At 39.4% G+C, this 24460-nt stretch overlaps 2 protein-coding genes across 3 annotated transcripts; both read left to right on the top strand.

Annotated features, from left to right (window-relative positions):
* The first annotated feature begins 49 nt into the window (after window positions 1–49).
* Window positions 50–8337, top strand: snrnp40 (small nuclear ribonucleoprotein 40 (U5)). The gene is made up of 10 exons (XM_053491889.1): window positions 50–304; window positions 1863–1992; window positions 3140–3233; window positions 4703–4868; window positions 5934–6056; window positions 6142–6262; window positions 6392–6474; window positions 7739–7800; window positions 7912–8015; window positions 8110–8337. The coding sequence occupies exons 1-10, from the start codon at window positions 194–196 to the stop codon at window positions 8157–8159; spliced, it is 1044 nt and encodes a 347-aa protein (XP_053347864.1). The 5' UTR covers window positions 50–193; the 3' UTR covers window positions 8160–8337.
* Window positions 8338–12594: 4257 nt separating this feature from the next.
* Window positions 12595–23931, top strand: nkain1 (sodium/potassium transporting ATPase interacting 1). 2 transcript variants are annotated; one of them, XM_053491293.1, is made up of 8 exons: window positions 12595–12610; window positions 12815–13103; window positions 15591–15728; window positions 15879–15959; window positions 18333–18530; window positions 18605–18665; window positions 18773–18854; window positions 22838–23931. In XM_053491293.1, exons 2-8 carry the CDS (start codon window positions 13035–13037, stop codon window positions 22845–22847), a joined length of 639 nt encoding a protein of 212 aa, XP_053347268.1. In that variant the 5' UTR covers window positions 12595–12610; window positions 12815–13034; the 3' UTR covers window positions 22848–23931. The 2 variants fall into 2 exon arrangements, with proteins under 2 accessions (XP_053347268.1, XP_053347269.1); XM_053491294.1 differs by having other exon boundaries at window positions 18773–18858.
* The last annotated feature ends 529 nt before the right edge of the window (window positions 23932–24460 follow it).

Below are 24460 nucleotides of genomic sequence, written 5' to 3'. Positions count from 1 at the left end.
CTTACAGAATGAACAAGCCAATGAGAACACGTCGTCTGGACCGGAAGTGATTCGTAAACTCGAGTGAGCGCTTAATGGCGGATGGTGGATGGTGAACTGGTGGATTCATACAAACACGAATTACGAGAGAAACCGCAAAAAATCCTTTATTATTATTATCTGTTCGCCTCTCAAACTGCAGCCGCGTTAAACAATGATTGAAGCTGTGAAGCGCGGCGCCGATATGGCGCTCGTCCCCGCGGACGTGAAGAGGCCGAGGACCGAGCTGGTGGCTGCGGCGCAATCCCAACAACTCTCTGCAATGGTACTGATTGTGTTTGTCACTGCATTAATACATTATGGAGACGAAAAACAAGCTCTGTTTCACTGTCTTATACATAACCTGATAAATGCTTTAATAATATGAGGTATCTAGGCGGAGAGTTACTGCTGTAGTGCACACTTGGTAGCAGAAGAGGAAGTGATTTGGGACGGACCCCAGGGTATATTTCCCTGTACAGACGACCATAAAAAAAGCAAATATTTTTTTTAATACTAAACTTTCTAATATGTTCAGTTGTAATACTGTTAGGTATCAACTTTTGAGAAAATTTGGGAGCAAAATGGTCAATTTGTGCTGTTTTAAAATTACTTTTAATTATATATGAGGCCTTCAAAGCACATTTATGTACAGTCTTTCACATGGTGAAAATATTAAAAGTAACCTTAATGTGATGTGCAGCCGCCAGATCCCAGGTTCGATTCCCACATCGGACAGGGTCTGCGTCCATGGAGTTTGCATGTTTTTCCCCGTGCTTGATGGGTTTCCGCCGGGTACTCCGGTTTCCTCCCACAGTCCACAATCCTGGATCAGATCTAAAGTGTTTGATATTTCTTGATTCTTTGAAGCATGATGGAAAAACATATAGATCTAGCATTTGAGCACATAACAGACTCCTACAACATTGTCAGAATTAGTCACGGTCTTTCAGGACATTACTCGTTACTCTGATATTGGACATTTGGGCAGCACTTTGGTGTAGCAGTAAGCACTGTGGCCTCGCACCTCCAGAATTGAGGATTCGCTTTCCGTCCTCGGATGCTTGGTCGGTTCCCTCTCCAGTCCAAAGAGATACAGGTTAGGCTAATTGGTAGGGATGGGAATCACCAGGGAGCACGCAATACATTATCCCGGTAACCAGGTGCCGATTTGGTTTGTATTGGGATTCTGTAAATATCATGAAATATCATATTTTTTAGAAATATCCTGCTGCAATATTATTAGAAAAAAAAAAATTCAGGTATCGTTGCAATTCTGAACAGATTTGGCAAATAATTTAAAGCGTGCCATATGCAGGAATATAGAGGCATGGCAAGATTTTTCCACCTTAAATTCAAGCATGTACAGAAAAAAAAGTATTTGGAGTCACAAAAGTATCGTAAAAGTATTGTGATATGTAACTGAATTGATCACTACTTGCATTATGTGTATATAGCTATCTGTATAATTGCGATACTAATTGCAGTCCCAAATTGCGTGTGAATGGCAATCAGGCGTCAAACTGATGAGTAACTGCCATAGAAACGACTGATGTATCTCCAGGGCGGAGAGCATCCGTCGCTCGATGTGCCGGGTGGCAGGTAGACGGACCAAAATACCCCCAAAAATTAGACATTTGGGATCGGTGCAAAAAATACACAAAGGTTGTAATTTAATTCACCTAACTTTACTCTTAAAATCTGATCTTACCCAGTAAATTAAATCTAAATAAGTCTGTCAGGAAGTCTGTTGTTTTTAATAATTGATTTTGCCCGAAATAATCACATCATTATCTTAACAATTTCCTTACCTTTCTGTTTGTGTATGTGGTCTGGTTTCGTAGGGTCCTCCACGCACCTCCAGCTTACAGGCTCCTATAATGTTGTTGTCTGGGCATGAAGGAGAAGTCTACTGCTGCAAGTTCCACCCTAACGGTTCCATGCTCGCTTCTGCAGGATATGACCGCCTCATCTGTAAGACATGTTACTGAGTAAATTAAACACTACAGTTTGTTTATAGTTTTCCTTTTTTGCATGTCATGCATTGACGGGATTATCTCAGGATGGCCCTAAAAAGGAGGTTTTATTAAAATGCTCAAATTGGTCACGGATTCCATTCTGCTCAGGGATAAGCAGATAATGGTTTTAGTAAAGTCTGTCCACTCTGCAGTCCTCTTGGCAGGCATTTATTTTAATGTGTAGTTAATAGACTTTTTTTTGTTTTATTATTGTTTAGCATGTCCAGTGTTTATTTTGTGTTTTACACATACAGTCAAAAGTTTTGAAACACCTTCAAAAAAATATTTGTGACTTTTATTTTCTACATTCTAGAACAATACTGGAGATTTCAAACCTATTAAATTGCAAATATGGAATTATGTAATTAATGCCATATGGATTAAGTACAACATCATACTAATGATAACAAAATAATAAACATTATTTTAAGAGACAAAGGTCAGCTGTTACTGATCAGTTCTTGCAAGAACAGTATTGTGTCAAGTGCATTGATGCAAAACCCATCAAGCATCATGATGATAAAACTGGCTCTCATGAAGAAAACTCTTCCCAGAAACTCAAGACCAAAACGTTACCTTTGCTGTAGAGAAGTTGTTCATTTAGAGTCACCAGCCTCAGAAATCACCAATTAACAAACAGCACCTCAGATTAGAGCCCGTTATGAAGACTTTACAGAGCATAAGTAGCAGATACATCTCAATATCATCTGTTCAAAGGAGATTATTGTGTATTTTGGATAAACGCCTTCAGTTTTGTTTTATGGTGTAGGAAGAAAGAAATATCAGGAGACCATAAAGTTAAAAGGTGTGTTCAATCTTTTGAATGATAAAGTTAATATTTTATTTGACTGTAATTCTTTTACTCCTGTTTTACAGGAACTTGTTGACACAGTTTTTAAACAAGTAAATCCAAATTTAGTTTTAAAGTTAGGAAATTATCTAGTTTAAAAATATATATGTATAAACTGACTCTCGGCATGAATATAGCTGTAGAAGCTGGCATGGTGTTAAGAAAAGAAAGAAGAGAGTCAAAGTTATAGTAATGATTCAGTTTTCTCTCTATATAAGAAGTATTTCTGAAGTCCTGTTTGTGTCCTGTCCAGTGTTATGGAACATGTACGGGGAATGTGAAAACTTTGCCACGCTAAAGGGCCACACCGGAGCCGTCATGGAGCTTCATTACAACACAGATGGCAGGTTTGTATTTTTGTGAGCTGATGCACAGTTATCGTATAACATTCAGATTTTATTTCTATTTTTTTTTATGTTGATTGAAGTTTTATGAGCAATTTGGACTCTATGAACTTTATGGTGCTTTAACATTTCGGTCCTTTTGAATCGAACACTGATTCAATGTTTCAAATGAACTCCTGCAATGCAATAATAAAAGGCAATCTGACCCTGAATCAACCCATTTACAGGAAGTGAAGCATTCTGCTGTCTGTCTCTGTCTTGGGTTGCAGCATTTTGTCAAATGCCTAGAGGACTAGTTTCCTCTTCTCCACAATTTAATTTTTTTTGTCGTTTGTTAACCTACATTACTGTGCAAAATCCTCGTTTATTTATATTGAATTAATTTATATCAGACATTAAATTAAGGGAATTACAACAAGTGTTATCTCTTTTAACTTTGCATGATAATAAAAAGACAGAGACAGAGAGATGAGGTTGAGAGATAGTGACGTGTGTGTAAAGTCTGAGCTGACCTCACAGCGTGGCTCTTAACTGTGATTAATAACGATTGTTGCGAATATAACTTTCCTCTTGGTGTAATATGATGGCTGTTACATCTACAGTACTGGGCAAAAGTCTTGAGGCGTCCCTCGTTTCTTCACATTAGATTAAATGAAATAGTTTTTTTTGTGGACAGTACCGTACATAGCATCCAGCTTATTTTTTTGTTTTTTAGTTAAATTTTTTTATTTATTACAATTTAAACTCAAACCAGACCACATAGCAAAAAACCCACAAAGTATAAATTTCACTCTGATGCAGACTCAGCAACCGGGCCAATAAGAATCTGATAAGAAGTGAGTCTAAAACAAATACACATGTGGTGCACACTGGGACAAAAAGCTGTAGTACCGCAGACGCGATATGAATTCTAGATATAAAAAAAAAATGCTGGTTTTAGATCACAAATTCTATTAATCTAGTTATGTACATGATTATTTACTATTTATTTAGGACAGTGTAGGGGTTAGCACTGCACCTCCAGGGTCCGTGTTCGATTCCCACCTCGGGGGCTGTATGTATGGAGTGTGAATGTTCTCCCTGCGCTTGGTGGGTTTTCTCCGGGTGCCCTGGTTTCCTCCAACAGTCCAAAGACATACAGATTAGGCTTTTTGCTGTTCCTAAATTGCCTGTAGTATGTGAATGAGTGTTGTGTGTGACCCCGCCTCATGCCTTAAGTCTCCTAGGATAGGCTCTAGGCCTCCGGCGACCCTGTATACAGGATAAAGGGGTATAGATGAGTGAGATCCTATTTGCTCATGTCTTTTCTGGAGTACCTATATATACTTTTGATGCCATTTTTCTGTTTTTTGTTATCATCCCCCTTCACACATGCTTTTTTGCACATGAGCATCAATGCCTCCAGTACAAGTTGAATCTTGTACAGCTTTTTAAGTGTTTTTTTTTTTTCTGTGTGTCTGTTTCCCTGCCAGTCTCCTCTTTTCAGCCAGTACAGATAAGACCGTTTGTGTGTGGGACAGCGAGACGGGCGAGCGCGTGAAGCGACTCAAGGGCCATACCTCTTTTGTCAATTCCTGTTTTCCGGCTCGCCGTGGTCCGCAGCTGGCCTGCACCGGTAGTGATGACGGAACTGTGAAGGTAAGGCAAACAGACAGAATTCATAATCGAGGTGATCATTAAAATCTGTAAGATTTTGTTGTACGGTGGGAGGAATTGCGCAGACTGAATCTGAATTTCTGTTTAATTTGGATGGGTACTGTGTAGTGTGAATGAGTGAAATTTTTATTTGTATTTAATTAAAGTCTTGGGCCTTCGAGTGGCGCAGTGGTCAAGCGCTCGCCCTATCATCCGGAGTTACGCCACCTCGTGAACGAGAAGTTCGAAAAACATGCGGTTCGGAGGAAACCCGTGATAGTCTTTGGCCCTTCCGACTGAGTGGTAGTAGTAGCCTTAATGTGGGAGCCCCCTAGGAATTGGACACTCCCACTAATTTCAATAAAAAACAACAGTGAATAGGACCTGTTGCTCTAATTCAAGGATGTTCAGCTGTAATAACTGGTTTCTCATTTCCGCAAGGAAGCACATGTTTATTGGTTCCCTTTCTGTCAGAGTAGAAAAGGACTAGACCATCACTACTAGCCTGAGAGAAAACGGCAGAAAATAAAATGAAAACTTCCTCAATCGCTGACCAAGAAAAAGTTAAAAAGTCAGCAATCAGCTGAAAAATTTATAAACGCTTACAGTTTTCTGGGATTCTCAAGGGGCCAGAAGTATTGGAACATCAGCGGGGAAAAGGTTCACTAATCAGCAGTGCTCGTTACAGCAAGACGCTTATCGAAGACTTCAGATTTAACAGGCATGACGATAATATTGATATTAAACACTGTCAGGTGTTAAAACGTCCTCCCTATAGTCCTGATCACGCTCCATCAGACTTTGATCCCCTGACACAGCCGTACGAGGACGAAGACTCGCTTCCGATGAAGAAGTGAAGACAGCGGTGCATTTGTGGATCGCAGATCAGCAGTAAAGATTTTTTATGCGGGAACACGAAAGCTTGTTGACAGACGGACAAAGCAAGGAGATTGTCTTTTTTCGGCAATTTCAGTAAAATGACCTCTACATCCACAGGGTGAATAATTTATGACTCGCGCTCGTATAAATGTTTTGTAAAGAATTGGTTGTTCTTTTTGTTTTTTTTAGTTGTGGGACATCAGGAAAAAGGCGTCGGTTCATACCTTCCAAAACACGTACCAGGTTCTAAGTGTGACCTTCAATGACACCAGCGACCAGATCATCTCAGGAGGCATCGATAATGACATTAAGGTAGGACATCCAGGTGTCGCAGACATGTTCACACGCAGCCTCGGTTTGTGTTTGGCTCTGGTTTTAGTGTGTGTGTGTGCTGCAGGTGTGGGACCTGAGACAGAATAAGCTGATTTACAGCATGCAGGGTCACGGGGACTCTGTGACGGGACTCAGTCTCAGCTCTGAGGGGTCCTACTTACTGTCCAACTCCATGGACAACAGCGGTGAGTATGTGGTTTTGGTGTGTTTGTGTGAGAGAGAGATGCAGGATCCGTGTGTGTGTGTGTCAAGATTATAAATACTGCGTGTTTAAACTCTTTTTAAAGATGATTTCTCTCTCCTCTGTGGTTTAGTACGCGTTTGGGATATTCGTCCATTTGCTCCTAAAGAAAGATGTGTGAAGATTTTCCAGGGAAATGTCCACAATTTTGAAAAGGTAATTCATGCAATCAGAAGAAAAAAAAAACAAGCAAAGCAAAAAGTACAGTAGTGATGTTTGTCTTGTCGTGTAATAATCAATTGTGTTTGTCCATAAACTACACAGTGCAGGGGTGTACAGGGAGGTATGATGATTCTCATTTTTAACTGATTAATTGCAAAGATGAGCAATTTTTTTAATGCATTTGGAGGTATTTGATAAATAGCCAGTTGTACGTGTAAACTGTCTTGAACGTCAATACACACAGTTTATTAATTTCTACTATTTTGCAGTCTAAACAAATATACTTTTAAGTAAAACTATGTAATATATTTTGACTTGGAGATTAATTTAGTCATAGTCAATGAGCTTTTTTTTCTTCCTTTTTTTTTTCATTTAAAGTAGTTAGTAAATCTATTTACTTTACTACGTAGTGACCCATACGGGAACTTTTTTGGAAAGTGTGCGTTACATCTGGAGTAAAACTAACACAGCATTTTATAAAAAGAACATCGTACCAACAGTCCAACATTGTGGTGGTAGATTAATGTCTTGCTATAATTGATGGAATCAAAAAGAGAAAGTGAAAGTCCAGCCATCAGATCAAGACCTCAAGCTCGAGCTCACTTGGGTTAGGCAGCAGGACAATGATTTGAAACAACATGTTTACCTTTTAAAACAAAATTAAGGATTTGTAGTGGCCTATTCAAAGTCCTGACTTAAATCTGATTGAGATGCTTTGGCAGGACCTTAAACAGTGGCTAAAATAAAACAATTCTGCAAAGAAGGGTAAGCCGAAATCCCCCCATAGCAATGTGATCGCAGTTTTTGACTTCAAGGGTGCCACAACTTATTATTAGGTTTAAGGGGGCAATTAGTTTTTCACACAAAGCCAGGCAGGTTTAGATTAGGTTTTTTCCCCCCTTGGTAATGAAATCAATATTTAAAAACCTTGTAAATTTTGTATTTACTCCGGGTATCTTTGTGAGATATTAAAATTTGTTTAATCAGAATCATTTAAGTGTGTCACACCCAAAACACGTCCCGAAAACTATCCATGAGTATAATCTCTGGCCTCTGCAGTGACCTGACTTGTAAGCGGTTCCCAAATACACATCAGCTTAAGTATTTCATCTCTACTCACTCACACTACCATTGTATCTACCATTCTTTGATCTTATCCATTCTCCTGAGATCACCCGTCCTAATGACCAACTGCACATCCTGGTTGTGGAAAACCGGTGCATGTACTGAATGTTTTATGAATTTCTTTTGTCCAAAGAATCTTCTGCGCTGCTCTTGGTCACCAGATGGCAGTAAGATAGCAGCAGGCTCCGCTGACAGGTAAGACAGTGTATGTGTGTGTGTGTGTGTGTGTTCTTGCATACGCGTGTATATGAGAATTCAGACGAATGTCTGGTGTACAACTGTGCATGTGTTGTGTTGTTTTTTTAGGTTCGTGTATATCTGGGACACGACCTCTCGTAGAATCCTTTATAAGCTTCCTGGACATGCAGGATCAGTCAACGAGGTGGCCTTCCATCCTGAGGAGCCCATTGGTAAATTTTTCCTTCGTTTTTTAACTTTATTCTGTCTGTTGTGTTCTGTTTAATTACATGGTGGATATATATATTTTTTTTCTTTCTTTTACAGTTCTATCTGGATCCAGTGATAAGCGCCTCTACATGGGGGAAATTCAGTAGTGTGTGTGTGTGTGTGTCTGTGAATGTGTGTGAGTCGTGATAGTTTGGAATATGGGTGGGGATTAATGATGCTGAGAAACAGAAGAATTCAATTTGCAGAGAGTCCTTGGTTGTGGATAAAATGCTGAGCTCCTTTTTGTATGCTTTTAATAAACGTATTTTTTTTTTGGAGAAATGAGCTTTGGTGTTTCTTTTCTTTCTCGTTAATATCCGCGTCTCCTCTCGCCGCCCTGTCAGAAATGCTAAATTATTTCTTAACACAATGGACCCGTGTTGGTTGGACAATCTGAACTCAAGTTTATCATCTCCGAGGATACAATATTTATGTCCACTTCATGGCACATGGCACTTTTAATATCTGGCCAGTTGTGTTGATTAGTTTCTAGTTTAAGACTGTTCAGTGTTTAGAGCACTGTACTGATACAGGTGTAAGTAGTATCGGTTTCAATTTCATGAAGACAGATCATCTCTAACAGCAGGACAATAAATGTATTTCACAGATGTTTCTTTGTGATCCTAATTTCAAATTTGGATTTATTATTATAATTTTTTAATTTTTGGATATTCTCCTTCAAATAAAAACTCCTTCATGTCCTGCGAACGGATTTCGGATCCTCAGCGTCATGTTCTCCTATTTCTTTGCACTTTCTCCAAAGTCTGTTGTAAATTCTGTGCTCATTTTTCTCTGTCGAATGAACACCGGACGTGAAACTCGGGAGTCACTTCCTGAAAACCTAAAAAAAGCCAAACCCAATATCAATTGGTTACTGAACTCCAGATATCCTAAAGATGCATCTGCCTTTAAAAGGCATCATCCGTCAAGCTCTGAAAATAAGCTTAATTACAATCTGCAATGAAGAAAACAATCATCTGTCTGTCTTTTTTTTTTTTTTAGCCAACAGAGCGTCCATCCACCACCCCCCCCCCCCCCCCCCCCCCCCCCCCGGCCGCCCTTCTTGATAAATAAATAAATATAAGAACCAAAACATGGGAAGGTGGAATGACATCATCTTGTCAAATAATAATTGCAATTATAGTAATTATGATGTTCTTAAGCTGTTCAACATTTTAGATAAATTACTGTCATGTGGTTTTCGTTTGTGATGCTGTTCTTTTATTTTCATACTTTCTCGAATGGGTGAAGCCCTGGAGGTATGAAACGCTGGCAACGAAAGAAAAAGAAACACAAAAGCTGTGTCATACAGAGAGTTGGCATAATAATATTTATCTAATAGTAGATAGTTACTGCCCTATGACACAGAAACCTTAAAGATGAAAAACATTGTGCAAAAACATTAGAAGTTATCTAATACTAGTCTGTTTATGTATGGTGGATCAGTATAAACTGTAAAAATACAGTAGGAATCAGCAAAGTTGGCATTGGAAAACTGATAAATATTGAAGAAAGCAGAGAAAAGCGAACTAGTGACTGCATTCGTGCATTTCTGCTTCCTTTGTGGTTACGAGTTTGTTGGTATTCTTTATTTATTTTTTGAGCTGATATGTCACAGAGTCTCTCTCTTGTCGCATTGTGTCAGTACACATACCACAATTATGGTGTCATGCTTACTCTCTTATTAGAGCCCATACTGGCACTGAATGCTGAAAACCTTAATGCTGATCCAGTGGGGCAGTTTTAACCTCGAGGCAGGGGGTCATAACAGACTGCATCCATTGAAGCAAACTATTTAACTTTACATTTAGTAAAACTAGTGTTGCACAATGCAGACAGAAATATCAGTCAAATCCGTGATCGTGGATTAAGATTGGGCGTTTGCTTTTAATGTTAGTAACGATATGTTCGAGCTCACAATATTGACACTCAGCAATATTACTTAAATGGAGATGACTTGAACTGGGAGCCAATATTATATTGTTATCCATACATTAAGGCTTTGAATGGATTTCTAGTTAATATAATATCATTTCTTAATTACATGATTATAAATAATTACAGATGGATTAGCCTATTCACCCATCCATTCATTTATCTATATATGCTGATTATTTTTAGGGACAAGGCAGGGAAGGTACTGGATGGGCTGCCAACCTATTATGGGCCACAAGCACATACTCAATCACTAGGAAACCCACCATTCATGGGGAAAACATGCAAACTTCACACTCAGACTGGAAGCGAGATTCAATCCCCCAACTTTGAAAGGGCGAGGCGAACCAATAAGCCACCTCGCCACAAAAGCATTTTTTAATTATTATTTTGGTCCATCCATGTGCCATCTGGTACACTGGGCGACAAATACTCCGCACCCTGGAGTTATGTCGGTAATTTCTGCGGCAGTTGCTTAAATGGTCAAGTTGCCAGCTTGACGCCCAATTGTCATTCACACACACATACACACATACAGAGAATTTGGGAACACCATTGTAGCTTAACTTGCATGTTTTTGGACTGTGGGAGGAAACCGGAATACCTGGGGAAACCCACCAAGCACAGGGAGATACAAATTCCATGCACATAACTCTTCCGAGGAGGGAATCCAACCCCCCATCCTGAAGGTGCAAGGCAATTGTGCAAACCAATAAGCCACCGTGCCACCACAAGCTGGATAAGCAAATAATAAAAATTGAATATAGCAAACTTTTTTTCATCTATTTTGTGTAATTTGTACATTTAATTAAAAAAATGCATGCTTGGCATAGTTTCTACTCAAATGTCTAATAGATGTATCAGTAGGAAAAAATATCAGCACGAATAAGGATCATATCTACATGCCATTTCACTTAGTATAATTACCGAGCCCCTCTATATGCCATCTGCCCCAGGAGCAACTGCAAGGCATATTTTCTATGATTCAAGGGAGGGGGCAAAGCTCAAAGCCCCACCTTCTCCCAAACTTCTTTGTTAGAAGATTAGGACTTTTCCCAGAATCCATTGGGTGTGGCTGGTAACTTAAGCAATGTTTAAACTATGGTGGAAATGCATACTAACTAGATAGATACAGTAACTATTTACTGTACCTGGGGAAAAATAATTATGTGATCCTCTGCAGATTTTGTAAGTTTGTCCACTTACAAAAAAAAGAAGGGTCTATAATTTCTATCATATGTTTATTGTAAAAGATAGAAACAAAATATTAATATGACTTTGATGCCATGTATTGTAAATCTTAAATGAGAACCTCCTGAAGATGGGTCAGGGATGGGTCGTCCAGCAGGACAATGACCAAAAAAATACCACCAAGGCAACAGAGGAGTGGCTCAAGAAAAAGCGCATTAAGGCCATAAAGTGGAAGAGCCAGTCTCCAAACCTTAATCCTATAGAAAATTTATGGTTGGAGCTAAAAGTTTAAGTTGCCAAGCAACAGACAAGAAACCTTAAGGATTTAGAAAAGATTTGTAAAGAAGAGTGGACCAAAATCCCTCCCGAGGTGTGTGCAAAACTGGTAACCAACTTTAAAAAACGTCTTACCTCTGTGCTTGCAAACAAAGGGTTGCTCCACCAAGTACTAAGTCATGGGGATCAAACACTTATTTTACTCACTGAAATACAAATCAATTTATAACATTTGTCTCATGTGATTTTTTATTAATATTCTGTCTCTATGCTTTAAAATAAATGTAGGATAAAATAAAAAGGAAAAGAAAAATAGTATGATATATATTATATTGATATAATATTCATAATATTATAATTTATATCACTATAGAACATATAGCAATAAATAGTTGTTAATAGTTTTTCTTTTCCTGAAGTGTGTATATTGTAATTTTTTGGCTGAATTTCTCTCTCTCTTTCTCTCTCTCTCTCTCTCTCTCTATATATATATATATATATATATATATATATATATATACAGTAAATAACTTATATAACTTATACCTTTAAGTGTAATTTGTCCCTTCGCAATAAGTGATATAAAAAGTGCTATATATATATATATATATATATATATATATATATATATATATACTTTAAATGTAATTTGTTCTTTGCTTATATATACATCATTATATATATTATTTTTAAGGCAGAAACCTGAGCAGCTCCTGTAATGTACCCCATTTAAGGCCAGGCATTCATTCTCCATGTTCTATACTACACTTTAGGGTTGGGGTGGGGCTAGGGGGGGCTAGGAGGGATGGAGCTCTTTTCCTTTGTGTTCATTTGCCTGGCTGGCGGAGGAGGAGGAGGAGGGAGAGAAGGAAAAGGAGACGGAGGAGGGAGAGAAGGAAAAGGAGACGGAGGCGCGCTCCCCCGCGCGGACTGCTGGGAAACTTGCACGAGGGTTTGGTTTCCACCCATAATCCCTTTCTCTCGCCCTCCTGTCGGTGTTGACAAAGAGCTGAGCGGGACGGAGGGATGCTCATCAGGGAGGTTCAGTCTCAGTTAAACCCGTCTGTTTAAAAACCGGCCCTTTATTATTATTATTGTTATTTGTAAATAAATTCAGGACGAGGAAAAGACCGGAGAGAGAGCGCGCGCGTGTGCGGTAAGTAACAAAGGCGTGCTTTGTGCACGCGCAGATTTTTTTGCGGTAAAAAAAAATTGTACACCCCCCCTCCCTCTCTTCACTCTGCTCGCGTGTGATGGCTCATCATATGATGCTCATTTGTGCAAGTTCTCTCTGTGTGTGTGTGTGTGTGTGTGTGTGCGCGTGTGTGATGTTCTTTGTGTGTTCTTGGTTGGACTGAAGGCGTGGCTGACCCGGTGCGGTCGGCTCCGTGTGAGAACAAAGTCACCCGCAGACAACGGCTATGATCAACAGCGCTGAGGTACTGACGCACGGAACCGCGGCTTCGGCCCGCTGGGCCCCCTGACGGCTCGGGTGGACGAATAACGGGAACACGGCCGCCACGCTGGACCTGAACGGAGAGCCGTCGTTCTCGCGGCGCCTCGCGGGGCCCAAGCCGTGCATGAAGCGCGAGAGCATGGGCCGCTGCGACGGGAGGTGCACGCTGGTGGTCATCTGCTCGTTACAGCTGGTAGGTGTGAACGGTTGTGTTCTGTACTCACATGCTGACTGAATGAGAGACTGTGATTGGCTTTGTGAAAATCTGCTCTAGGTAAAAACGGCAACACTCTGATACATTGTATCAATATTAACCCAGACTTCAAGACTGTTCCAATACTGATACATTGTATCCAAATATTGACACATAATATCAATACATTGTATACACTTTAGAACGGTCTTAAAGCCTTTGGTTTATTCATTCATTCATTTGTTGAAAAGATGTAGGTTCAAATCCAAGCACTTGGTATAATTAAAACCCTTAAAATCCAAGCTACACAGATCGGTGCCAGCAACACAGCATAGGTCAATGACATAAAAAAAAAAAATCAAAAATCTATGGAAGCCTTGCTGGTGTAAGGCTTAAGACATCAAACCCCTTACGTATTTGGGTTTTGGGATATGTCAGGTAGAACAAAAGTTAAGTTTATAAAGGGTCACTATGTTTATAAAGGGTTAGTTTTACCATTACCGGAAAACTGGAATGATGTCGCGAAAGTGTAGAACCTTTAAAAATATTAAGCGTATTTATCATTTATTTATTTATTTAGGTCATAGAAACAATCGAAAACAACCAAACAAGTGTAAAATCATGTGCATCAGTGCTATTGTTTTTTTTTTTTTTGTATATTTGCCTATACGACTAATTTCTTTTTTTTTTTGCTCAGTCATGTTTGTATAGTTGGTTAAAATGTAATGAAATTAAATTAATTTCATCGTATTGCCTACTTGGGGTTGCTAAAAGGATATATCACTCTATACTGCACAATCCTTATGTTTATTTTAAAAACAACAACAAACAGCAAAAAAAAATGGCTAAATGCTCTGGGCTTTAAGGGCTACCACCTAATCCGCTTTTATAATTTTCAATTTTAAGTGTCTTTGTATCAGCTAAAGAAAAAAAATGTGCAAAGAAAGGGATTTCTCTGAAATGCTGATCCTATCCATCTGCCCCATATTACACTGCGAAAATAGATTATGACTAACATGACACAGATTTTTCCTGGAATTTTTTCTTTAAAAAGCAGCTACTATGTATTATTTAGCAATTATAATGACACAAATTGAAAATGAATGTAGTTCCAAAATTACGTCTGGGCCTGCTGAGATTTCCAAGGGGTTGGCATACATACATACATACACTGGCGTCAGGCCTGTCATGTTTCACATCAATCAGCAACACAAGCTTGAAGAGAACTGGAGGACGTCATTATTGGATCAGTGTCAGGTATCGGGCAGTACTCGGAACGCTGATATCAGTAACGTAACAACAATCGCTGCGTGACCAGAACAGATTCCGTGGAAACTTTTATTGCCCCGGATCAGAGTGTATGTGTATGTTTTGTGAGAGAGTGTCCATGTGGCAGGGGGGGATCTCCTGAGGTAGGGGCTCTTTTCTCATAGGGCTGTGGGCTGGGGCTCCAGGCAGTTTCCATGGAAACAGCTGCAGCAGAGCGCTTTGGGATTGCTTGTGTGTGTGCGTGCATGTGTGTGTGTGTGTGTTTGAAGGGCCCATTGCATTTGTCTGCCCCTGGCCTAAATGGATGACCGTGTTTTATTGGTCTTTTTTACGGCTGTGCAGGCCACAGATGCTTGATTGGTTATGGTAAGAATAGATGAGTTACAGACGGCTAGTTTTAACCCCTTGCATTGAATTGCAATCATGATTTCTACCATACATTATCCATATAATAGTTTTATATATATATATAAACAGTAGTTGTGGATAAAAGTGTCAGTCGACCAGCTACGGACTGTTGTTTCGATTATTTGCAGCTGACACTGAGGCACACTGTGGCCAGTGTCTCTGACACTCTTTGTACGATTGCTTTGTGCCCCCTCTCGTTTTTTTTTTGTGTGTGACTGATCCACCGAACGTGTGCCAAGCAGCCTGTTTGTTTCTTGGACGCCTGTAGCTGGTTTGAGCTTCAGCGGTTAATCAGAGCCAACAATACCAGACGTCGAGTTCAGGGCAGGATGCTGGGTCTGCTATGTAGGCCAGGTCTGTGCTGCCACAGCCTGCTGCTGTGAAGGCTGCTTAAAGGAGAGGTCGCACTATTTGTGTATGAGTTAAGGTGCAAGAAAATAAGTTAAAATGGCTACATCATAGCATATCTATTTTTAAAACCGAACAATCCAATGTGTATTCACCAGTGGGCGTCTAGGATGTCAGGCTTATTAATTATTCATTCTCAGAATCCACATGAACAGCTTTTCTGCGTCATCATTCCACAGTTTGATGGAGGTATATGATTAGAACACATACACTTGGGCGCAAAGGTTTGCATTTCTGATTTACAATGAGAAAGTTTCCTAAACAGATTTTTCTTCTCAACTGTTTTGAGCTTTATGAAGACAGTTGCATTTTGACAATTCAATACTTTAACGGTAGTGCGTTTTTATTACAGCAGGCTAATGTACATTAACTTTTTTCATGTGTACATTTGTGTATTCGTAGCTGGCTGTGCTGCAGAGGCAGGTATTTGATTTCCTGGGCTATCAATGGGCTCCCATCTTGGCAAACTTTCTTCACATCCTGGCTGTTATTCTGGGAGTGTTCGGGACGGTGCAGGTCCGCTCACGATATCTTATACTGGTAAGTACACACCCGCATACACAAAGTGAGCTTCTCGGATACTAATGAGAAGACTCTATCTCCTGTAGAAGCGCCTCGTTTATGTGTTCTGTGTGTCTAGTGCTTTGTGGTTTGTGTTAACTAATGTGCATTTTCTTTGTGTGTGTTCAGTATGCAGTGTGGCTAGTCGTTTGGGTTGGTTGGAATGCTTTTATTATCTGCTTCTACCTGGAGGTGGGCCACCTGTCTCAGGTAAATAAGACATCAAAGGTCAGCTCTGTTATTATTTGTTTTAAAGAACTGATGTTTTGTACTTTGGGAGTATTTTAATCACACGAGTCCTGCAACACAGTGAGTAAGTCAGTTGACCAGTTCTGCATAATACTCGTAACTCATAACGGCCCCCATAGTATGGCACAGGGGTAAAGTGTTCGCCAATTCATCTGGAGATTGCTAGTTTGTTTACCGGGTGATGCTGAACTCTCTCAGCAGGGGTGTGGTGGGAGGCACTCGCATCATTCACGGCTCTACAGCCAATCATGAGCTCACACAAGCGGAAGGAGCGGATAGCGCTGTCCTCCGAGTGTGTTACACTTAACAACGCAATAGTCTTTGGTAGTTGTAGCCTTAATGTAGGACCTAGTGGCGGATGGGAATTGGAAATGACGAAAGTTAGAGGGAAAATAATAATAATTATAATAATAATACGCATATAAACAATTAAGTAATTGAAATATTAGATTGAACACGTCAAGCAGACTTAGATGCAACATTATTGCTTCTCACCCAGGATACAGTAGACTTAAAGTCAACACGTGAACAAAATATGCACAATCATTTGACTGCATGCAAGAAAGAGAAGAAGGCTTTAAATTTCAACCATCTACAACTTCGCTAAAAGGCTGATTTATTTTTCCATGTCATTCAGAGAACACGCGAGGCTTTTGGGAATGGGCATTTGCATAAGCATCTGCCATCATGCATGAAAGTAACCTGAACATGTCCGCCGGGGGCCAGAAAATCTTGAAAAATGAGAAACGCGCAGTGTTCTGAAATCCAAGAGAAAGTGGATTTCAGAACGCTGAAAGTCACCATTACCGAGTAGTAAATCAGAGATATAATGCTATTAAGTGTTTATAACAGGTATACCGTGAACAGATTAACAAGAGTTAACACGTAGAAATTTTTAAATGGTGTTGAATATGGAAGTCACATAGCTCATGTTGAGAAGAGAAATTTTAATGACCTGAAACACATTCATGTTCGTGCCGAAAAATATCCAGCTGCAGACCCGTTTTATCTCAGCGAAAGAAGCCAGATGTTACATACAGTGTGTATATATGGGATCTCCTGATGTCCTGATGCACACTCTGCCTTTTTATACAACAACTACAGACTGGTTACAGTCTTGCGCTTATAGAGCTTCCTTGAAGACACTTGAAGTTAACCAGCACATCCTTTTTTTTTCTTTTTTTAACTGTTCTTCATGCTGCGTCACAAAGCTGTGCAGGCCACTCAAAGGACGGCAATATCTGCTCAGGATACACGTGCACTTACAGATGCGTGCAAAAAGTCTGGTGTTGTTTTGATCGACGGGGAAGAGAGTGCATAGAGCACATGGGCTCAAAGAAAGCAGAAGCTCTCCGGGTTTCTGGCCGAGATGGCTTTGGACGATACAGATGTTTGTACGAGCGCAGAATAGTGGCATGATTTCTTTTTTTATTGTAGAAAAATCTATTAGTTGAAAACTGAAGAGGCACGGATTTGTGCGGCAAAACACAGCGTTGAGCGATGAGAACAATTGCTTATGTGGAAGTTTTGCCAGTGTGTGTGTATGTGTGTGTCGATGCATTAAATAGTGCATTTGCAGTTTTCTGCTGTGTCTTGTCAAACCAAAGTTTTGTTTTTTTTTTGCATAACTTCTTATCGTTACCGGAATATGGGAATGACGTCGCAAAAACTTCTCAAACAAAATGCTCACATTATCAGTATAAAAAATTCTCACATTATCAGTATTTTTTGGGTAAAACAAACGACTGAGAACAACCTCAACAACACATGATCGTATTCATCTGCGTTATTTCTTTGTCTGTATGACCCATTTTTTATTCTTTTGCACAGTCATGTCTGTACAGTTCAATAAAATGAAATAAAATTCAGTTGCCTAGGATGTCACTCTATATTGCACAATTCTGGCCCCTTTATAAATGTATTAAAACATAGTAATGCAAAAATAATAAGGAGAAGAGTTTCTAAGAAGCAATGTCTAGAACCCGACGCCCTTTTCTACAGGGTAACAGAATACAGTATACGTTACAAAACTAGATTCCCATCTGAGAAAAAGACAGAAAAAAAGTGTTTGGGATAATTAATGCCATATATCTTTTGCATTATTGCGTGCCAAGGTGAAAATGCGTAATTAGATTTTAAACATTTGTTTTATTGCTACCAGATTATTCATATCTTAAAAGTAAGTATATCGAATAAATTCACTCACTCTATAATCAGGTTTTGGAGCGTCCGAGCAGAGAATCTTAACCGAGGGGTCGTATTTATTGGATCATCAATGATCATAACACATACTTATGTTTTCTGTTTTCTTTTTACCCCCACACCTACGTATAGGATCGAGATTTCCTGATGACATTCAATACCTCTTTACATCGCTCCTGGTGGATGGAGAACGGGCCTGGTTGCTTAGTTACAACAGTGCCTGACTCCCCTTTGGCTCCACAAGACCATCATGTGATCACGGTCAGTGGCTGCCTGCTGGACTACCAGTACATAGAGGTGGTCAGCTCTGCCCTGCAAGTGTTCCTCGCAGTAAGTGGCACGACAGAAATTCTACAGTTCGGATCGAAAGTGACTTTTGTGACTGGAATCTGTTTCTCTTCCAGCTTTTTGGCTTCGTATATGCCTGCTATGTTAGCAAAGTCTTCCTGGATGATGAGGACAGCTGTAAGTGTTATCTGCTGAACAGATTATTAATATGATCACAGACGCACTTTCTTAACACGATGCCCACAATAGTTTCCGTGTGTTTCGTCTCTCTGCGTATATTACAGTTGATTTCATCGGTGGGTTTGACTCGTATGGGTATCAGCCCCCACAGAAGAGTTCCCACCTACAGCTGCAGCCTCTTTACACGTAGGTAACCTCATTTTAATACTTCAAAAAAGTATAGATAGAGGGGTATTTGTAAAATGTAACTTCATGTACCTAAAAATAAACGGTGTACTAAAGCTTGTGCTAAGAAAAGCTTTCTGTTATCTCAGTGTTATTGTCGGTGTCTCAGCGAGCATAAGGAAATACTCGAGCAGTTTCTCTCCGTCTGCTAATCTTCCTCTAAAATAGTAACTGGGACTTCTTGTCGAGCTTGCGAGTGAGAAATACAAGAAAATATAAAAGAACAGAGTCTCATAACATTAGAATTGTACACTGATTTTAACATCACCGATAAGCGTTTAAGCTTTACAGAAGCAAACTCCTGTAGACTTCTCGTTTTGCGTATAATAATATCAGGTAAAGTAGATGTTTTTAAATTAAAGTTGCTAGGATCAGTAGAAAAGGCGATAGAGGTAGGGATGAGAAAATCGATTCGGTTATGTATTATTTTATGGCCCATCTCATATCCTTGTGACTCCAAAGTCATTTTTTCATTAAAAATAAAAAAAAAACTTTTTTTTACCTTTTTTAATAGAGATGAACCTGTCAATCGGTCCCTGCCCTGAATTGGCTGTTTTTCGTTTTGATTGGCCGCGATCGCTGATCAGCCTCGGATATAAACGACTCTGTACTGAGCGCAGAAGTTTTTAAGTGCCGCGACAGAAAAACATTTTTATGGCATTACATCATCAAAAATCGCACATGTTAAAAGCCAACAATCTGCCTTTATCTCCAAACTCTGTGAGCACATTAGTCTCAAAACCCACTCATTACACACGCTTACACATTATCCTCAGAACACTGCGAGCGCTAATTAGTCGGAAACTGCATGCATTAGACGCCTCAAAAATTGGGTAAATTTTTTTAAATATTTGTAAAATCATGATACGTAGAATTAAAGATAGATAGATAAAAAGAATTGCTATTTTAATCAAATAGGCACTGAAGTCTGTTGATAATATCATATCAGGTAGTGCCTCCCATCCCTACAAATCTGTATCAAATGAAACACAATTCCTATGAGATGAAATAACATCTGCATAAGAATAAACGCCCTAAATAAAAATGTTTTGGGTTAAACTCGGCAAGGAGTTAGAATTGTAATTTTATTTTGTCGCATACACAGTCATACACAGAATAATATGCAGTGTACCATGGACAAAAAAAAAAAAAAAAAGAGTATAAAAGAAAATAAAGTTAATATATATTCAGCAAAAAAAGTCCTTTTACAGGACTGTGTATTTCAACAATAATGTTGTAAAAATCCAAATAACTATACAGATCTTCATTGTAAAGGGTTTAAACAATGTTTTCCATGCATGTTCAATTAACCATAATCAATTAATTAACATGCGCCTGTGGAATGGTCGTTTAGACCTTAACAGCTTACAGAAAGTAGGCATTTAAGGTCACAGTTCTAAAAACGCAGGACACCAAAGAGACTTGTCTACCGACTGTGAAAAACCCAAAGAACCCAAAGAAAGATGCCCAGGGTCCCTGCTCATCTGCGTGAACGTGCATTAGGCATGCTGCAGGGAGGCATGAGGACTGCTGATGTGGCTAGGGCAATAAAAAAACAGGGAGACAGGAAGGACAGCTGATCATCCTCACAGTGAAAGACCACGTGTAACAACACCTGCACAGGATCGGTACAACCGAATATCCCACCTGCGTGACAGGTACAGGATGGCCACAACAACTGCCCGAGTCACACCAGGAACACACAATCCCTCCATCAGTGCTCAGACTGTCCGCAATAGGCAGTCCATGAGGAGGAGATGCACTGCAGTACTTCAAGCAGCTGGTGGCCACACCAGATACTGACTGGTACTTTTGATTTCGAGCCTCCCTTCATTCAGGGACACATTGGGAAACATTTTTAGTTTATGTCTTATGGTGTTGACTCTTTTAGTGTTCATACAAATATTTACATTTACTGAAAGTAAAAACAGTTGAAAGTCAGAGGACGTTTCTTTTTTGCTGAGTATATAAGTTAAAAGTTATACAAATATTGAAAGCTTTTAGCTGTAAAATGTACACTATGTACAAGTCATAAAATAGAATTCAAATGGAAAAGCAATGTGCAGTCGTGAGCAGAACAATGTGCAGAAGTTCCAGATGTGCAAAATGTAGACCAGGTGCAGATGTGTGTAAAATGAGCTGATTGGTGTATGAGTATGGAGAGTCTTATTGTGCTACTGTTGAGAGAACAAAGAAGGCAGATCAGAGTGTCTAGTCTTTTGTGATGTTATGATTGAGAAATTGAAGAAGTTCTTAACCGATTAAGCCCTAATTAATTTTTAATAAATTAATACAAGAGTCTTTATTTCCGTTTTTATTTATTTCAACCATTTTTGGAGGCAGGCTAACAGCACTGACCGTCACTTATTGATTAGGCATACCGTGATGGTAATTATTTATAAACATAGAATAAATATCCATTAAAAGACTTACTCTAAAATACCTGAACGAGAACTGTCCATGTCCCTGTCTCTGTCCACACCAGCACATTAAGGAATTCGACATCGTTTTGGAGTCAAACCACCTCCGAATTATATGAACCAGCGACAAATTGGAACAAGCCGTATATGTGTGTGTATGTAACGTCTGTACAGAAAGTTATTTTAAACCTTGCGCATGCTTGAAATGTTTTAGGTGTCTGCGATTTCTCCCACGCTGTGACACGCCATGGTGACAAACTTCCTGTGGATCTCCCTCACAGGATCTCGAGATTACACCGGTTCTGAATCGAACTCGGGACGGTGCGAAAGCCCGCTGTGTTCTTCCCCTTTCTATCAGAGCCACATCATGTATGTGAAAGAGAGTATTAGATGATTTCCTCCCAGTTTGTTCGTCCTGTGACGTTGCTCCGGGCAGCAGTTGGAAAATATGCGGAGGCTGACTTTGTGTCATAGCTTTCACCCTCACTGGCTGCTAGCTGTCGTTTAAAAGAGAGAACTTGCGAGTGCGACTAAAATTAGAAGAAAATCAGGGATAAACAGATTACGCAAGAAAAAGAAAGGTTTTTTGTAATCTTTTGATTTTTTGTTCTTTTAGCCATGTTTTATAATGAAGTTATCATCGTGTAAGACAATAAGATGTTCCATCACTTTTCTGTATGTATTATATGAGCAGTGAAAGGTCACAGTGGCTCACTGCTTAGTGTGGTGAACGTCTAGAGTGGCACAGTGGCGTAGCGGTTAGCACTGTGGCTTTGCACCTCCCGGGTCGAGGGTACAATGCCCGCCTAGGGTGAGTTTGCATGTTCTCTCCATGCTTGGTGGATTTTCTCCCACATTCAAAAACATGTTTAGACTAATTAGCGTTCCCAGTGGCGGTGTCTGAGCAATGTGTGCCCTGCGATGGATTGGCACCCTCACAAGGGTCTCTTGGGTTGGGCTCCAGACCCTCTGCAACCCTGTACTAGATTTTCATTTTCTGTTAAAAAAAAATTTTTTGTTTGCTTAATTGAAACCGCATCTTAAATAGAAATAAATTAATTGTTTATATTTGGATGCTTGCCCTTATAAAAAATAATTAAAAAAAAAAACATTTGATTTGAAGATTTGCATCTACATTTATATTGACGCATGAAAAGTCTAAGCTGAGTTGGTTGTACTGATGTTACACACACACACTCTACCAGCCGGGCCTAATTTTGCTAAGCGGCGTAATTTGCTACCTTTCTCTACTGTATGTTCTCATTCTAATTCTTTGTTTTTTCATGTTCCGTTTGGCCGTTTTAAGACTTTTATGTGTTGCTCGACTTTTTTTATTTGTCCAGAATCAAAAACCCACAGCAAGACTGACTCTTTCTCGATTGGGGTGAAGACCTATAATTGGGTGCCTTGGTTTAAAAATAAATAAATAAAGTTATTCATGTCCAATTTCTTTTTTTTGTGAGCAATTTCCCTCTGGGATTAATAAAGTTCTTAAATCTTCTCTTTTTTTCCCCCTGTGTCCAGGGCTGGGTAGGAAGACACGGACGCTCCCGGAGCAGAACCCTTCAGAGATGCTGTCCTGTGCATTGTGGGTTACAGTGTATAGTTCTACAAAATTGTCCGTGTTTATCTGAAACTGTCTCCCTCTGCTGGCAGAAAACATAAACTGCAGCACAGACACTGTGCATTCAGTGAGTCACTGTGAGAGAAAGCTTGCTGTGGGTGAAAGCTTGTAACTGCCACACCACGTGTTTTACAGTATGTCTCTGTGTACTTAGACGTTCAAAGTGCACAAACTATTTAGCAAATTCGAAATGCATAGTTCTGATTTATTCCAGTTGTATGCAGTTCGACTGAAAAAGCCACAGAGCGTTGCAGTCGACTTGGTGTGCTTCCACTTTTTCTTCCTTTAAGATGTTTTTTTCCCCCCATTTTTTTGTGTTAAATGCATACAAATTGTCTGATCAGAAGACAATGTACATTTGACCATGGCCTGTGGGGGAGGATAAAAAGGCAGGCAAACCAGTAACTGACAATGCTATTGTTCTGCCTATTTGCCTAGGCATTGTGGGGGAAGATGTGAGGACTCGATCCTTTTGCCATGTGTGCATTTGTGTGTATGTTTAGTGTTATTTGCGGGGAGGATAACATTTGACCCAGGTAACCTTTGAACCTTTTTTTCTGAGCTGCTCCTTCAGCTCCTGTGTGTGTGTGTGTGTGGGAGAGATTTTTTTTTTCTTTATACTATGACTTAAGCCAATACAGTGTAATGTTTTAGGTGAAAATTTTAGATTGGCTAGTTGTGTAGTTGGGGAATGTCGTAGGATTTTCTGCATGTAAATATCAAAGATTGTAGAGAGGATGTACATTAGTGCGGCCCTCACTTGAATGTGCACAAGTAAGTGTCTGTGTGAGTGGACTAAACGTATGTCATGGTCCACTCTAGGATGAATGTGAGTAGCCATTATTGTTTATTTGTAAACCACTTTACAATGAATATATATATATATATATATATATATATATATGTATGTATTTGTGTATATGGCTGAGGCTGGGAATAATGAGACTGTGAGGGTGTGGGAGTTGTTGGAAAAAAATAAACTCTTTTTAGGATATTCCATATTTTTGTAGGTATTTCTTTCAAAGAAAAAAAAATCAAATGTTTCATTTTTTTCATACCATGATGGTGATCGATAAGGTAGTAGTAGTGTACCCAGTGTTTCCAGATGCTTCTGTGTTTGACTTGAGGAAGCATTACATTCTCTGAAATAACAGTCATAAGTATATACTATATTACTATAATATTAATATTAGTCTTAAATTCTTAAATATTATGCTTCACAGGCTTTTCTTACAAAAAACTGTAAACGGCAAACGGTTATAAGCCTCACTGCATCTTCACACACTTACAGAAACTTTTAAACAAATTTCACAGTGCACTCCCTTTTTCATTTTTACTGCTGTTAAGTAAAGTACACCTGCTTAGAGCAGGGTATCAGTTTTAGCCCCCTGTTTTGGGTAATATTTTTTTAAGTACAGTGCTGTGCAAAATGTATTTGCGAGCCCCTTCCTGGTGCATATTGTCACACTTAAATCATATGTGTAAATTTCTCCACAGTGACTTTCACAAGAAACAACTGCAAT

This window comes from Clarias gariepinus, chromosome 3 (assembly GCF_024256425.1).
Source record: "Clarias gariepinus isolate MV-2021 ecotype Netherlands chromosome 3, CGAR_prim_01v2, whole genome shotgun sequence".
Taxonomy (NCBI): domain Eukaryota; kingdom Metazoa; phylum Chordata; class Actinopteri; order Siluriformes; family Clariidae; genus Clarias; species Clarias gariepinus.
Note: the sequence above shows the minus strand (reverse complement) of the source record. Positions and strands in the feature narration are given on the sequence as shown.